This window comes from Canis aureus, chromosome 3, assembly GCF_053574225.1.
Source record: "Canis aureus isolate CA01 chromosome 3, VMU_Caureus_v.1.0, whole genome shotgun sequence".
Classification (NCBI taxonomy): Eukaryota; Metazoa; Chordata; class Mammalia; order Carnivora; family Canidae; genus Canis; species Canis aureus.
The window spans coordinates 43,077,857-43,091,689 of NC_135613.1; the positions used below are offsets into that span (position 1 = coordinate 43,077,857).

General features: G+C 37.6%; 1 protein-coding gene across 13 annotated transcripts in view; it reads left to right on the forward strand.

Annotated features, from left to right (window-relative positions):
- UBE2U (ubiquitin conjugating enzyme E2 U) overlaps positions 1-13,770 on the forward strand; it is a 49,221-nt gene extending 35,451 nt beyond the window's left edge. For 9 of the 13 annotated variants that reach the window (XM_077892126.1, XM_077892127.1, XM_077892128.1 and 6 more), the window contains 3 exons: positions 7,024-7,118; positions 8,996-9,067; positions 13,445-13,770. In XM_077892126.1, the coding sequence (XP_077748252.1) occupies positions 7,024-7,118; positions 8,996-9,067; positions 13,445-13,626 (349 nt within the window). In that variant the 3' untranslated portion in view covers positions 13,627-13,770. Of the gene's footprint in view, positions 1-7,023; positions 7,119-8,995; positions 9,068-9,537; positions 9,725-10,286; positions 10,357-13,444 lie in introns of all 13 variants that reach the window. The other 4 variants (XM_077892131.1, XM_077892121.1, XR_013376410.1 and 1 more) reach the window with 3 other exon arrangements.
- Positions 13,771-13,833: the final 63 nt, after the last annotated feature.

The window sequence follows — 13,833 nt, forward strand, 5'->3', positions numbered from 1 at the left end:
CTTCTTCTTTTTTTTTTTTTTTTTACACAGAACAAGAAATTTTATTATCTCGAATGCTGGTGCATAACCAATGAAGAGGAAGCTACTTGAGGAGAGACCCGACATTCCATGGTCTTTTGGGCTCATTCCAGATAGATAGTAATGGTGCCAAGGAAAAAAGTCTATCTTCAAAGAAAATTTTTGTTGTTGTGCAGAGTAGAATAGGGCAGTGACTGTGCTCTTATGAAAGCACAGTCACTTGTTGGAGAAGAAGAAACATATCAGGACTGTGGAAATCTGTTTTCAAGAATGTTCCTGAAACACCTGCCGCTTAGACTTTGTTACTGATCCTGATTATTTTCCTTGCATTGGGGAAAATACCTTTCATATTTCACTATAAGGAATGGTTTTGCTCTCCTTCAATAGCATTCTGTTCCTGTCTCTTTCAGCACCTGTGGTATAGAAATCTGGAGAGTGACTAGGGCCAAGCCATTATTGTAGCTTTATATTCTTGGCACTTAGCACAATACCTGGTACCTGGCAGGCACTTGGTCATGTTTGTTGAATGGTGCATACTTACCGTTTCCCCACTTAATAGGTGAATTAAATGTGAAGGCAGTTAACTTTTAGAAAAATTAAATGTAGATGCTGACTTGTATTAAGGCCAATTCTAATAGAAAGATAATGATTCTATTTGGAGAATTCTAAGGGTACAGTTATAGAAGAATGATTGAAAACTGGAAATGCAAATGACTTGTGAATATTTATGCAAATTCTTAAGTTGTACACATGTTTTTAGTTAGTATTAATAGGAACCCATTGTCATTATAAGCACCTCATAAATATTCATGAATTGATCATTTGGTGTGGTCATTTGATCATTTCTGAGGCCTTTTTTCCTCCTCTGTTGCCTTGCCTGTCTCTTGACTATTCATGCAAATGCTTTATTTCTACTAAGACATCGGAAAGAATATGAATCTAGAGGCTAATCAGTACTTTGTATGTATTTTCTCTGGAGAAATAGAGATACAAAATCAGAACATTGCAAGCTGTTCCTTTAAATATTCTCCCTTTTGCAAAAGTAAAACTATTGATGTCATACTCTGTGGCTAATGAATGCTTATGTGGTCATGGAAGTAGCTGTGTAGGTAACCTAGGCTTTGTCAGACAGTAAGGTATCTAAATAAAAGTTATCAGTTCTGCAGTTTTACATTCTTTGCAGCTTTAGAGGAGAATATTGCTCTTGTCTACACATAAGGGGTACAGAAGGAACAGGAACCAAATGGTGAAGCACTTCCTATGTGCCAGGCATTCTTTTATTCCTTAATGTAATACTGGCCATGCTATAGAGTTGGCCTCTAAGTGTAACCCCACAGTAGTACCCATCAGCCTCCTGCAAAGCTGTAGCAAATCAGCTTGCATGCCAAGTCAAACCCCTTCTTTGTTATACAGACACAGCTTCAAGACAAAATCCCTAGCCTTCCTCTGTATCTGGATTGTCAACCCCCTAAGTTCTCCACAGAAATTCTGGAAACATAGATGTAGGTAATACCTACAGTTTACTAATGAGAGAAACATGAGATTAACCAGCTTGCCTGAAGTTATTAATAGACACATTTTGTATTTGAAAACTAAAACTAAATTATTTCCTAATTGCCTGTTAACATATGTGTATTAAAAGCTTAAATTTGGGGGCACCTGGGTGGTTCAGCCAGTTAAGCGTCTGCCTTTGGCTCAGGTCACAATCCTGAGGTCCTGAGATCAAGTCTCACATCTAGCTATCTGCTCAGCAGGGAGCCTGCTTCTCCCTCTCCCTTTGCCTGCCACTCCACCTGCTGCGCTCTTTCTCTCTGTCAAATAAATAAGTAAAATCTTTTTTAAAAATATGCTTAAAATTTTCAGGTAATGTTTAAATATGGTCCACCCAGTTGCAAGCACAAATCAAGTCTACCTTTTGCAGAAAAAAAGGGGTTTTTTGGTCAATCTCAAATTCTATTATTAAACAATGTTAACTCCTTTCTCCTTCATAAAACTCTTCTATTTTTATAAAAAATACTATGGACATAGTTGTACTGTATTTTAAACTGAGGGGTTAATATATATTATTTCTAACTTTCTGTATCTGAGTTTGTGTTTTAACTTACATAATATGTAAGCTACTGATTTTGTGTGTTACTATTTGATTTCTTTTCTCCAGTTATATAGAAAACATTTATGATGAATACATTAATTTAATGTATGTTTGTGCTGTCTTTTCAGGGCTATTGATATTAAACATTGTTTTTATAGATTTGCATAATTATATACCTAATGCATTTCTAAGGAGGAATGCTGGCTTTAGTTTATTCCCCAAAGACTGAACCTTGAGTGCCATCTTGTGGTTAAGGAGAGAATTAGCATTAGAATGAGCATTGGAAATATCCCCTTTAAAATAGAGACATGGAAAAGAAATATAGACAAAGGAAAAAAATCGCTTTAAAAAAATAATTTCTAAAGATAATTAATTAATTAATTAATTAATTAATTTCTGCCAAGCAACTACTTAGTATCTGCCTGGATGGTCTTAGACACAGGGAGCTCAGTACTTCAAGGACCACTCAAACAGCTGGAATCTCCTGTATTTCTTTCTTTTTTTTTTTTTATTTAATTTTTATTTATTTATGATAGTCACAGAGAGAGAGAGAGAGAGAGAGAGAGGCAGACACACAGGCAGAGGGAGAAGCAGGCTCCATGCACCGGGAGCCTGATGTGGGATTCGATCCCGGGTCTCCAGGATCGCGCCCTGGGCCAAAGGCAGGCGCCAAACCGCTGCGCCACCCAGGGATCCCAATCTCCTGTATTTCTAACTAAAATCTAATAGCTTATGATATTCAACAACTCTAGGTAACAGGTAGCAACTTACAGTGCCAATAAAATTGTTAAGAATTTAAGATAAACGGGACACCTGGGTGGCTCAGTGGTTGAGCATCTGCCTTTGACTTGGCGTGATCCCAGAGTCTGGGATCGAGTCCTACATCGGGCTCCCTGCAGGGAGCCTGCTTCTCTCTCTGCCTGTGTCTCTGCCTCTCTCTCTCTGTCTCTCATGAATAAATAAATAAAATCTTTTTTTTAAAAAAAAGAATTTAAGATGAACAAAGATTTGGATTTCTACTTTTACTTTTTAACTTAATAATTATGACATCTTCCTTTACAGTCATTTAATTTGCATTTCTTTAGTGATGCTAAACATTTTTAAAATCATATATTTTCAGTTATATAAAGGCAAATGGGTGAATAAAAAGGAAAATGTTAATACTTGTGTAGTTTTTTGAAGACCAAGATTTATCAGAGAGGGATAAAAGGTATAAATCAAGTTATATTTTATGGGAGGATGGAGGGTTAGAGAGAGAGAGTGAAAGAGAGAATTTTAAGCAGGCTCCATACCTAGGACAAAGCCTGATCTCATGGCCCTGACATGACCTGAGCTGAAATCAAGAGTTGGATGCTTAACCAACTGAGACATCAAGGTGCCCCAGTTACATTTTTTTTTCCCAAAGTCATATTTATTCTGAGTAAGATTCCAATTTTTTTTGGTTGGTTTTATTTTTTGTGTTTGCTTGTTTACTTGTTTTGGTGCTCACACAGAGGTTGCAGAGGGCTGAAAATTGTGTGTATTCTTGCTAGTTAGGAATGTAAGACCTCTTAATTCAAGGGGACATTGAATTAAGGGGGTCATGCCTTAGCAATAGGGCTAGATTAGCACCCCCAGTAAAAGCTGTTCTAGACCCATAGGAAAGCTTAAATATCCTTGTATATGTCAAACTGATTTGTAAGATACTGACCTACATTTAAAACAACTATTATTCATCTTATAAAATGTACTCAAGGATCTAAAAAAACCCATGATTATAATAAAGAGAAATTGAAGAGATGCAAAATGCAACTGGAACATCTACAGATAAAGTAAATTTAAAAATGTAAATATACACTGTTGGGAACAATAAATTAGATATTATAGAAGAAATGACCCATGAGACTAAAAATGTAGCAATATAAACTCTTGAAAATAAGCATGGAGAGAAAAGAGACTGGGGAAAAAAAAGAAAACCTCAATGAGCTGTATGGCAATATCAAGTGGTAGAAGTTACATGTGATTGGGCATCCCAAAAAGGAACTGACAGGAAAAAAATACATGAAGAAATAATTATGCCTAAAAATTTCCAAGTTTGATGAAAGCTATAAACTTAGAAATTAAGAAACTCAATGAATCCCAAGAGACGTAAATATAAAGAAACCATACCAAGGCACATCGTAATCAAAGCACTGAAAGTCAGTGATAAAGAGAAAAATCTTCAAAGCAGCAAAGGATAGGGACGCCTGGGTGGCTCAGTGGTTGGGCCTCTGCCTTTGGCTCAGGGCCTGGTCCCGGAGTCCCAGGATTGAGTCCCACATCGGGCTCCCTGCATGGAGCCTGCTCATCCCTCTGCCTGTGTCTCTTATGAATGAATAAATAAAATCTTAAAAACAACAACAAAACAGCAAAGGATGGATAAACACACACACACACACACGCATACACACAGAGACTGCATGTAGAGTAACCAAAGATAAGAACAATCAATAACTATATGTGAGAAACTTTACAATCAAAAGATAATGACAGTTTTAGAGTTCCTGAAAGAAATTACTGACCTATAATTCTATAGTCAGTGACAATCTCTCTCCAAAATGAAAGTGAAATACATTTTTCAGGCCAATAGATCCAACTACATAGATGAAGTGAACAAATTTCTTAAAAGACAATATTTACCAAGATTCTCTTAAAAAGAAATGGAAAATTTGAATAATTTTATGTCTACTAAAGAAATTGAGTTGATAGTTAAAAGCCTTCATACAAAGACAAAGCTAAACCCACATGGCTTCGCTGGGAATTTTTCTAGGCATTCAAGAAAACATAATATCAATATATAGAAATTCTTCTTGAAAATAGGGCACTTCCCAATACATGTTATAAAGTCAACATTACTCCTTATTGCAATCCCTATCAAAATACCAGCAGCATTTTTCACAGAACTAGAACAAATAATCCTAAAATTTGTATGGAATCACAAATGACTCCAAAGAGCCAAAGCAGTCTTGAAAAAGAAGAACCAAACTGGAGGTATCACAATCCCAGATTTCAAGATATATTACAAAGCTATAGTAATCAAAACAGTATGGTACAGGCATAAAAACAGATGCATAGGGATCCCTGGGTGGCGCAGGGGTTTGGTGCCTGCCTTTGGCCCAGGGCACGATCCTGGAGACCCGGGATCGAATCCCACGTCGGGCTCCCGGTGCATGGAGCCTGCTTCTCCCTCTGCCTATGTCTCTGCCTCTCTCTCTCTCTCTGTGTGACTATTATAAATTAAAAATTAAAAATTAAAAATTAAAAAAAAAACAGATGCATAGATCAATGGAACAGAATAAAGAACCCAGAAATAAACCCCCAATTATATGGCCAATTAATCTATGACAAAAGTGGCAAGAATATGCAATGGGAAAAAGGCGATCTCTCCAACAAATGGTGTGGGAAAACTGGACAGCTACATGCGAAAGTATGAAACTGGATCACTTTCTTACACCATACAAAAAAATAAGCCCAAATGGATTAAGAACCTAAATGTGAGACCTGAAGCCATAAAAATTGTAGAAGAGATCACAGACAATAATTTCTCTGAATGGTCATAGCATTTTTCTAGATATGTTTCCTGGGGCAAGGGGAATAAAAGTAAAAAAATATTGGGACTACATGGAAATAAAAAGCTTCTGAAAAGGAAGGAAACAACTAACAAAACTAAAAGACAACCTACTGAATAGAAGAAGATATTTGCAAATGACAAATCCAATAAAGGGTTAGTATCCAAAATATATATAAAAAAGATTGTACAACTCAACACCAAAAAGCCAAATAATCCAATTTAAAAAAAATGGGGCGCCTGGGTGGCACAATTAAGTGTCCGACTTTTGGTTTCGGCTCAGGTCATGATCTCAGGGTTATGAGATTGAGCCCCACATCAGGCTTCGTGCTTAGCACAGTTTGCTTAGGAGACTCTTTCCCTCTGCCCCTGCCCCCTGCATGCTTGCTTTCTCTTTCACTCTCTCTCTCTCTTTCTCTCTCTCTCTCTAAAGTAAAGAAATAGTTGGGAATTTAAAAAAATTTAATAAAAAGAAACAAAATAAAATCGGCATTACTTCAATAACAAAACCAAAGACAGTACCAAAAAGAAAGAAAATAAAAATCCATTATACATAAATATACCCCATATACATTGATGCAAAGATCTTAGATAACTGAATCCCATATATATAATTATAGTAAATAACATAGATGTAATAATAATATAATAAATTAATTATACATGACCAAGTGTGGTTTATGCCAGGAATGTAACCTTGGTTTAATATTTGAAAAATTTGGACAATGTAAAATAGAGTAAGAAAGAAGAATCATATGATCATCTCAATAGGTGAAGAAAATGTTAACACTAGTTTCTAAGTGTCTGCCTTCAGCTCAGGTCATGATCCCAGGGTCCTATCAGGCTCCTGGCTCAACAGGAAGCCTGCTTCTCCCTCTGTCTTTCACTCCTGCTCATGCTCTCTTTCTCTCTCTCACTGTCTCTCTCTCTCTCTCTCTCAAATAAGATCTTTAAATAATAAAAAAAGATAAATGATTTTTAAAAATTAAAAAAAAAAACAGCCTCCAGACTGTGAGAGAATAAATTTGTTATGTCAGCTCTAGGAAACAAATGTGCCTTGCCTTACCAGTTGATGCTTTTATTACTTTTATGGTATTAATCTTACACCACATTTGTTTGCTTTTCTAATGACTACTCTGCTAGGAAACATACTGGAATAATTTCTGTTTACCATCACACTAGTGAACACTCAGAACGTCAGCACAATCAAACCCCGTTGCTCTGCTTGTCTGTCTGATTTGATATGTTTGTCTTCTCTTTCTCAAAAGTAATGTACACTTCCCAGAATTCATTTGGAAGTTCAGATGACTTCTTTTTCTTATTCTAGGTATGCTGCTGCTGTGGCTGGGCTGGCTAGAGAAAGTAGAAGGCTTTCCAAAGCCAATTATCCAACTGAAAGAAATCAGCTCTGCCCAACTCCAAGTAAATTGAGTTCAGCCTATTTGTTTTGCTTTGTTTTTAGCACTAGAATATTAGTCATAATAATAAATGTAAATCCTTTTTAAGTTCAGATAAATATAAATCAGTGAGACCTAATCTTGTGTTCTCCTTTTAAGGTTGCTTTAACTCTTTCTAACAAAATAAATTCAGTAAATTACTTACATGGGAATTGAAGCTTTGAAAAAATTCATTTATTTACATTTTGAAGCTTACCACCCTTTAATAAGTTAATGTACAATTTGAAAATCTAAGGGTAAGTTTCAAGGTGTATAAAAGCATTCAAAACAAAAAAAAACTCCAAATAAACTGATCCCTAAAGATCATTGTAGACTCAGAGATATATGCAATATGGCTGAAAAGAAAGAACTAATGTTGGTTGAGTTGTTTTTGGTGATCTTTTTTAAAATTGTTTAAATGTTTTAAAAATTTAAAAAATTTTAAAACATTTTAAAATGTTTTAAAAAATATTTGGAGGGCACCTGGGTGGCTGAGCCCCTTAAGTGTCTGCCTTTGTCTCAGGCCATGATCCTGGGGTCCTGGGATCGAACCTTGCATCAGGGGGAGCCTGCTTCTCCCTCTTCCTCTGCTACTCTCTCTGCTTGTGCTCTCTTGCTCTCTCTGTCTCTCTCAAATAAATAAAAGCTTAAAAAAAAAAAAAACAACCATTTGGGATAAGTTGAGGGGGTTTCTTGAGCAAGAAGAGAATTGGTAACCTATAATAGAAATCAGCTATGGAGGGGAAAGCATTGGGTTTAGATACCAGGCCTATGCAGTTATGAGAAAGGCACCAGTTTCTGCATCCTCACCAGTATTGAGTACATAGAAAGTGCTCAGTAAATACTTGTTTCTAATATTCTGCCCTAACATGGGATTCTTGTGACTAAGTGACTCCATATATGTAAACATTCTTTGTAAACAGGAAAGTACTAGAAGTCTTAGTTATTGCATTTCCCTGATACCTGTCCTGCAAACACAACAGCATAGGCATGCCAGGCACAGGCAGCCGCCTTTTATTCAGTGGTTTTTCAAGAGCCCTGTTGCCTTATCTCTGACTTGCGTTTCCCTGGCTCAGATTCTTCTTCTCTTCCTCCTTCTTGTTTTGATGTACCACTCAGATTTCCTTATCTGACCTATCAGCCTCAATCTTCTCTATTCCATTCTCCAAGAAACTTGCCTTTTCCAGCTGTACTGTGCTTCTTCCATGAACTCTCTGCCCTCTGCCATCCCTGTGCTCCCAACATGCTCACATCTGCACCAGAGGGAGAGAGCTTTTGGTTCAGTTGATGATTACAATAATTCCTGTTCATGCTTTGTCAGACTTCTTTCTACAGTTCCCATCTGCTTGTGTTTTTCTGAGTCTAAAATCTTTTGTTCTCCATTTCGTTTGGGATAAAATTTATACTCTTTGACATGGCAAAGTCCTTAATGCTCTAATCTCTGTCTGCCTTTTCAGTGACATCTCTTCACACTCTCGCACTCTCACCCTAAACACAATACTGACCTAGTGGCTCATGACTATTTTCCTTCCTCATTTCAAAAAAATTTGACAAGTGTGCTGTGTTTTTTCATATTCCCACTTGAAACACCCTTTCTTCCTTTCCTTTCTTGTACCCATCCATCCTTTGAGATTCAGCTCAGGTATTGCCTTCTCAAGGAAACTTTCCCTGTGGGCTATTAGTGCACTTTTGTCATGCCATCTCATGGCTCCCACAGAATGGGGAGCCTGATGCAGGTCTTGATCCCAGGACTCCCGGGACCCAACCAACTGGGCCACCCAGGAACCTCTAAGTTTTCTATTTCTATGTAACAAATCACCACACACTTAATAGCTTAAAAAACACAAATTTATTGTTTCACGGTTTCTGTGCGCCCAGAGTCCAGGTATGGTGTAGCTGGATCCTCTGCTTGGCATCCCATAAGCTATGATCAAGGTGTGAGCTGGGCTGCAGTGTCATCTGGGGGCTTGCATGGGGAAGGGTTGCCTCTAAGCTCACTAAGGATGTTAATGGAATTCATTTTCTTCTGTCCTTAGGACTGAGGCCCCAGCTTCTTTCTAGCTGTATGCCAAAGAGCTCCTTTAGGTCCTAGTGGCTGCCTGCAGTTTATTGCCATGTGGGCTTTTCCAACATGGCCTCCTACCTCATCTAGCCAGCAAGGAGAGTCTTTAGGGCAAGTCTGATGGCAAAATGGAGTCTTATGTAATGTAACATAATCATAGGAGTGAGATTCCATCACCTCTGCCATATTTTATTGATTATAAATAATAGGTGCCATCCACACTTAAAATGTAGGAGTTTACATAAAGATGTGAACACTGGAATGTGGGGATCATGATGAGCCACCTTAGAGTTTGTCCTCCATACATGCTATGTTCAAGTCTCTTTACTGCCAATCTCCTTAGGAAATGACCTCCTGAGGAAAGAGGCCTACCTCTCAATCTGCCACCGCACAGCACTTCATCTAGTAGCCATTCAGTGCTCATGAATGAGTGAATGAATACTAGAATGAAGTAGAGTTGTTACGCTTTTATCATCTCTGATCCTGGAAGAAGATAAATAAACCCTTGATGAGTGAACAAAGTATGAAAGGTGAGCTGGAAGAGAGACACTTTACAGAATGTCTAAAAACTGATTAGATCTCCATGCTGAACCTGTCATCTTTGAAAAGGGAATAAACTATATTTAGTGTCTAATCTTACTGCCAAGAGGAGAAACTATATGTAAGAGGTTATGGTAAGTTAGATTATTGTTCAGAAATATTCACTATCTGTGAGGCCCCTGGGTGGCTCAGTCAGTTAAGCATCTGACTCTTGATTTCAGCTCAGGTCATGATCTGAGGGTTGTGAGATCGAGCCCTATCTCCTTGAGTTTCTCTCTCTCCCTCTGTTCCTCACCCCACTGTCACCCTCTCCCCAAAATAAATAAATATTTTTAAAGGTTTTATTTATTTATTCATGAGAGACACAGAGGCAGAGACATAGGCAGAGGGAGAATTAGGCTCCCCATGGGGAGCCTGATGCAGACTTGATCCCAGGACCCTGGGATCACAACCTGAGCCAAAGGCAGATGGTCAACCACTGAGCCACCCAGTTGTCCCAATAAATCTTTTTTTTTTTAAATAAATATTCACTATCCTGTTCCATTTCCACAGGCAAAATGTACTCTCTTGACCCCTGACTTTGAATTTTGCCATGTGACTTGTTTTGATCAGTAGAATATTGGTGAGTGTGGTATGCCGAGTTTGGGAAGGGTTTGTGCAATTTGGCTTGCTCTTTTTCACTTCTGCCACCGTCACAAGAACATGCCTGTGTGGTCGCAGAGAAAGATTAGAGCCATAGAGCTGACCTTCCCCAGACAACCTTCCCAGCTATTCCCAGCCCAGATAAGCCAATCTCTGGCAGATCTGCAGACATGTGATCTGAACAAATGCTTATTGTTGTATGCCACTGAGATTTTGTGGTTCTTTTTTTTTTTTTTTTTTTGTGGTTCTTTATCATGTAGCAATAGTGAATTTATACAGCATATGAAAGGGAGGCATGACTGTTGAAAAAGGAATGAATTCTGTGCTCCTCTTTTGTAGAGGGGCTTAGCATACCATAGTTTGCTACTGAGAAAAATTCACCAGACATTGAGGAGGTGGGAGGAAAGAAGAGGTTTTTATTCCTGAGAAATTGATAGTTTCCTTAGACTGAAATTCCATGCAATTCCACAAACTCTTACTTATAGATATGGTGGATTCACAGATATCTCCATCAATTCTTAATTTTTGTCCCATTTTGGGTGGCGAGATGTGTACAGCTCCTTGTACTACCCCAGGAAATCCTGGTTTTCCCACATCAGGCTAAAGTAGGTAGTGACTACTTTTCCAGTCCTCCAACTATAGCCTTCCAGACCTTCACTCCCTCACATCTACCCACACCTGTGTAATCTCTATTTTCTATATTAAACTCCTCATTCTTGTATTAGCTATAGGGTTTTCCTACCTGAACCAGACACAGAAGTGAATGGAAATAAATCATTTGGCAATAATCAGAGCTCATCAGTCAGAACAAATGTTAATATCTTTACCAATTAAATTATTTTCAGGTTAAAAAAAATATATATATATAAGCAGAGTTTCCAGGATCCATCCCCAGAAAGGCATACAAACTATATGGCAATTAGTGTTTATGCTTTTATAAGTTATTTTGTTAACATAGTAACAGAGTTCTCACCTTTGTATTGATTCCAACCAGTATATACAACGTTTCTTGGAGGGATTTATAATACTTAAAATTTTTTCAAAGAAGGAAGTTCAAAATAATATTTTTTCTGTGTCATAAGGAAACATTTTTATATTTGTTTTACATTATGCTCAGCTACTCAAACCAGAATTTCTTTTTATTGTTCTGAGGAGGGTTTTGTGTGTGTGTGTGTGTGTGTGTGTGTGTGTGTGTATGTGTGTGTGTGTTAGGTTTTGTTTTTTAACAGAGCAGGAGCTAGAAGGCAAATGGTCAAAGTGATTGACTCTCAACGTTTATTCCTGGCCAACAACTGGTGTCAGCCCATCATGGTAATCCCATTTCCCTTGCCAGGAACTAGCTTAGGAGCAGTATGTGACACAATTCTGCCTGAGAGGAAGTATGCTAAAGGCTTCAGGAGAAGGTTTTCCTACTCTTAAAAATGAGACTCTGAAGAGAAAAATTGCTTTTTTTCTCTCTGGATGTTGCCATGTCTGATGTGGATACTAGAATAGCTGCAGCTCTCTTGCTGTGACTCTAAGGTTGAGAACACCACCAAAGATGGGAAAGCAGAGCAGTGGAAAGAACTGGTCCTTCATGATATTGTTGAGTCACTGGATCATTCAATCCTGCCCTACCTCTGACTTTCCTCTTCTGTAAGATAAGACATTTGCCTGTTGTTTAAACTGGTGTGAATTGGGCTCTGCATCTCTTGTACCCAAAAACATGTAAATTCAGAACAGCCTACACATGGTTAGAAAGAGCTGGAATTAGTTGATCAATGATGTGTTCATAGAAAATAAAGTAGATTTTCTCAAGGGAAAGACAGAATTTACATTTAAATTTAAGTTAAAGCTAGAAATTAATATTAAAATTGAAAACTAAAAATTCAATCATTGGAGACCTCAAGATTCTCCCAGGATAATGGCAATTGTCTAAGCTCATAGCTCTCTATAAATCTATCTACAAAACAAAGAGACCAGGAGAACAATTCACTCATCACCCTTGTCCATAGCATGACTAGAAGGCAATGAATATTATAAGGTTTATTTGATAGGTAATTAGGGAAATGAATGCATGAGACAACAGAATTTGTCCTGGATCCCTTAGTAGGCAATTAATTCGGTGGTAATTGTGCAGAAGGGAGGAAAATGCAACAAGGTCATTGAGGTAGCAAAACAAATAGCACCAATTAGGGTTAAACATTCCTAGAAAACAAGTTCCCCATTTTGAGTAGAAATATTGAGCAATATGGATATGGTATCTATATTCTCCCCTTAAAATATAATTAGTTTATTTCCCTGTTTACAAGACTATAGAAAAAAGATGAATCTTCTTTGTATGATATAGGAGGCTTCCTTAATCCTGCCTCAGTTTAACTAGCCAACCCCACCAAACTCTCCAGTTTAACACAGGGATTTGGGATCTGATGAACCTGTGATGAATTCTTATTAGCTAAATGTCCTTGGACAAGTTACTGTAGGTCGCTTGGTCTCAATTTCCTCATCTGTAAAATAAGGATAGCAATACCTGCCTGTCACAAGGATCATATCTAGGTTAAATAATATTATCCAAATAGACTACTTAGCACAGCAGCTGGCACAGCATAAATGCTGATGTGTCAATTCCGATTACTTCCAAATCTGTCAAGTCCTCTTCTACCTTTGTGCCTTAGTAGATGCTGTGTCCTTAGTGTAGACTGCTCATACCTTCCCTCTTTACCCTTCTCTATTCAGCCAACTGCCCCTCCTTTGTCAAAATCTAAGCCTGTTTTCACTTAGACCCAACGATTCCACTCTTGTGCAGCTGAAGCACTCACAGACACTGTTTCCCTCATATGCTTACTGGCACTTAGTGGGGACTCAGTAAATACACGTTAAATGAATGAACTAACAAAGCATAAAAAGATAGACCATAACAGAAAGAATGATTTATGACAAAATATTTGCAAAATGTGCAATTTAGAGAGTTGTAAAGGTTGCTTGCATTCACTACACAATCTTAGGCACTAGTATAAATGCAGGAATGCATCTTTTTTTATTGTGTTCCCTGCCATGTCTGTTAATTTCTTTTATATTTCCTCTTACAGTTGAAATTTTTGCTGATACACAAACTGAAATGGATAGTGTCATGAAGACTGGTAGAACAAAGGAGAGGTGGAAGAGTGTAGCTTTACCAGATGGTGGTAATGAGAGTGAGTCATGGGAAGAAGAAGTGGAAGACCTGGTCACCTGGACCAACACTCTTAATACAAACATTTTAGAAGATTAAGACTGATGCTCCAGGATTTAAAAAATAAACAGCCTCAACCACAGCTCAACTTGTTAAAGCAACTTTGGAACTTGGATTCCATTTTTTTCAAGTTGGTCTCATGCTTTCACTTTAAGTACAAATTAAAAATATAAGTATAAATCAGTGAATGTTTCTTTGAATTTTTTGAGCTCTATTTCATTGTTTGAAGATAAGTTAACCAAATTA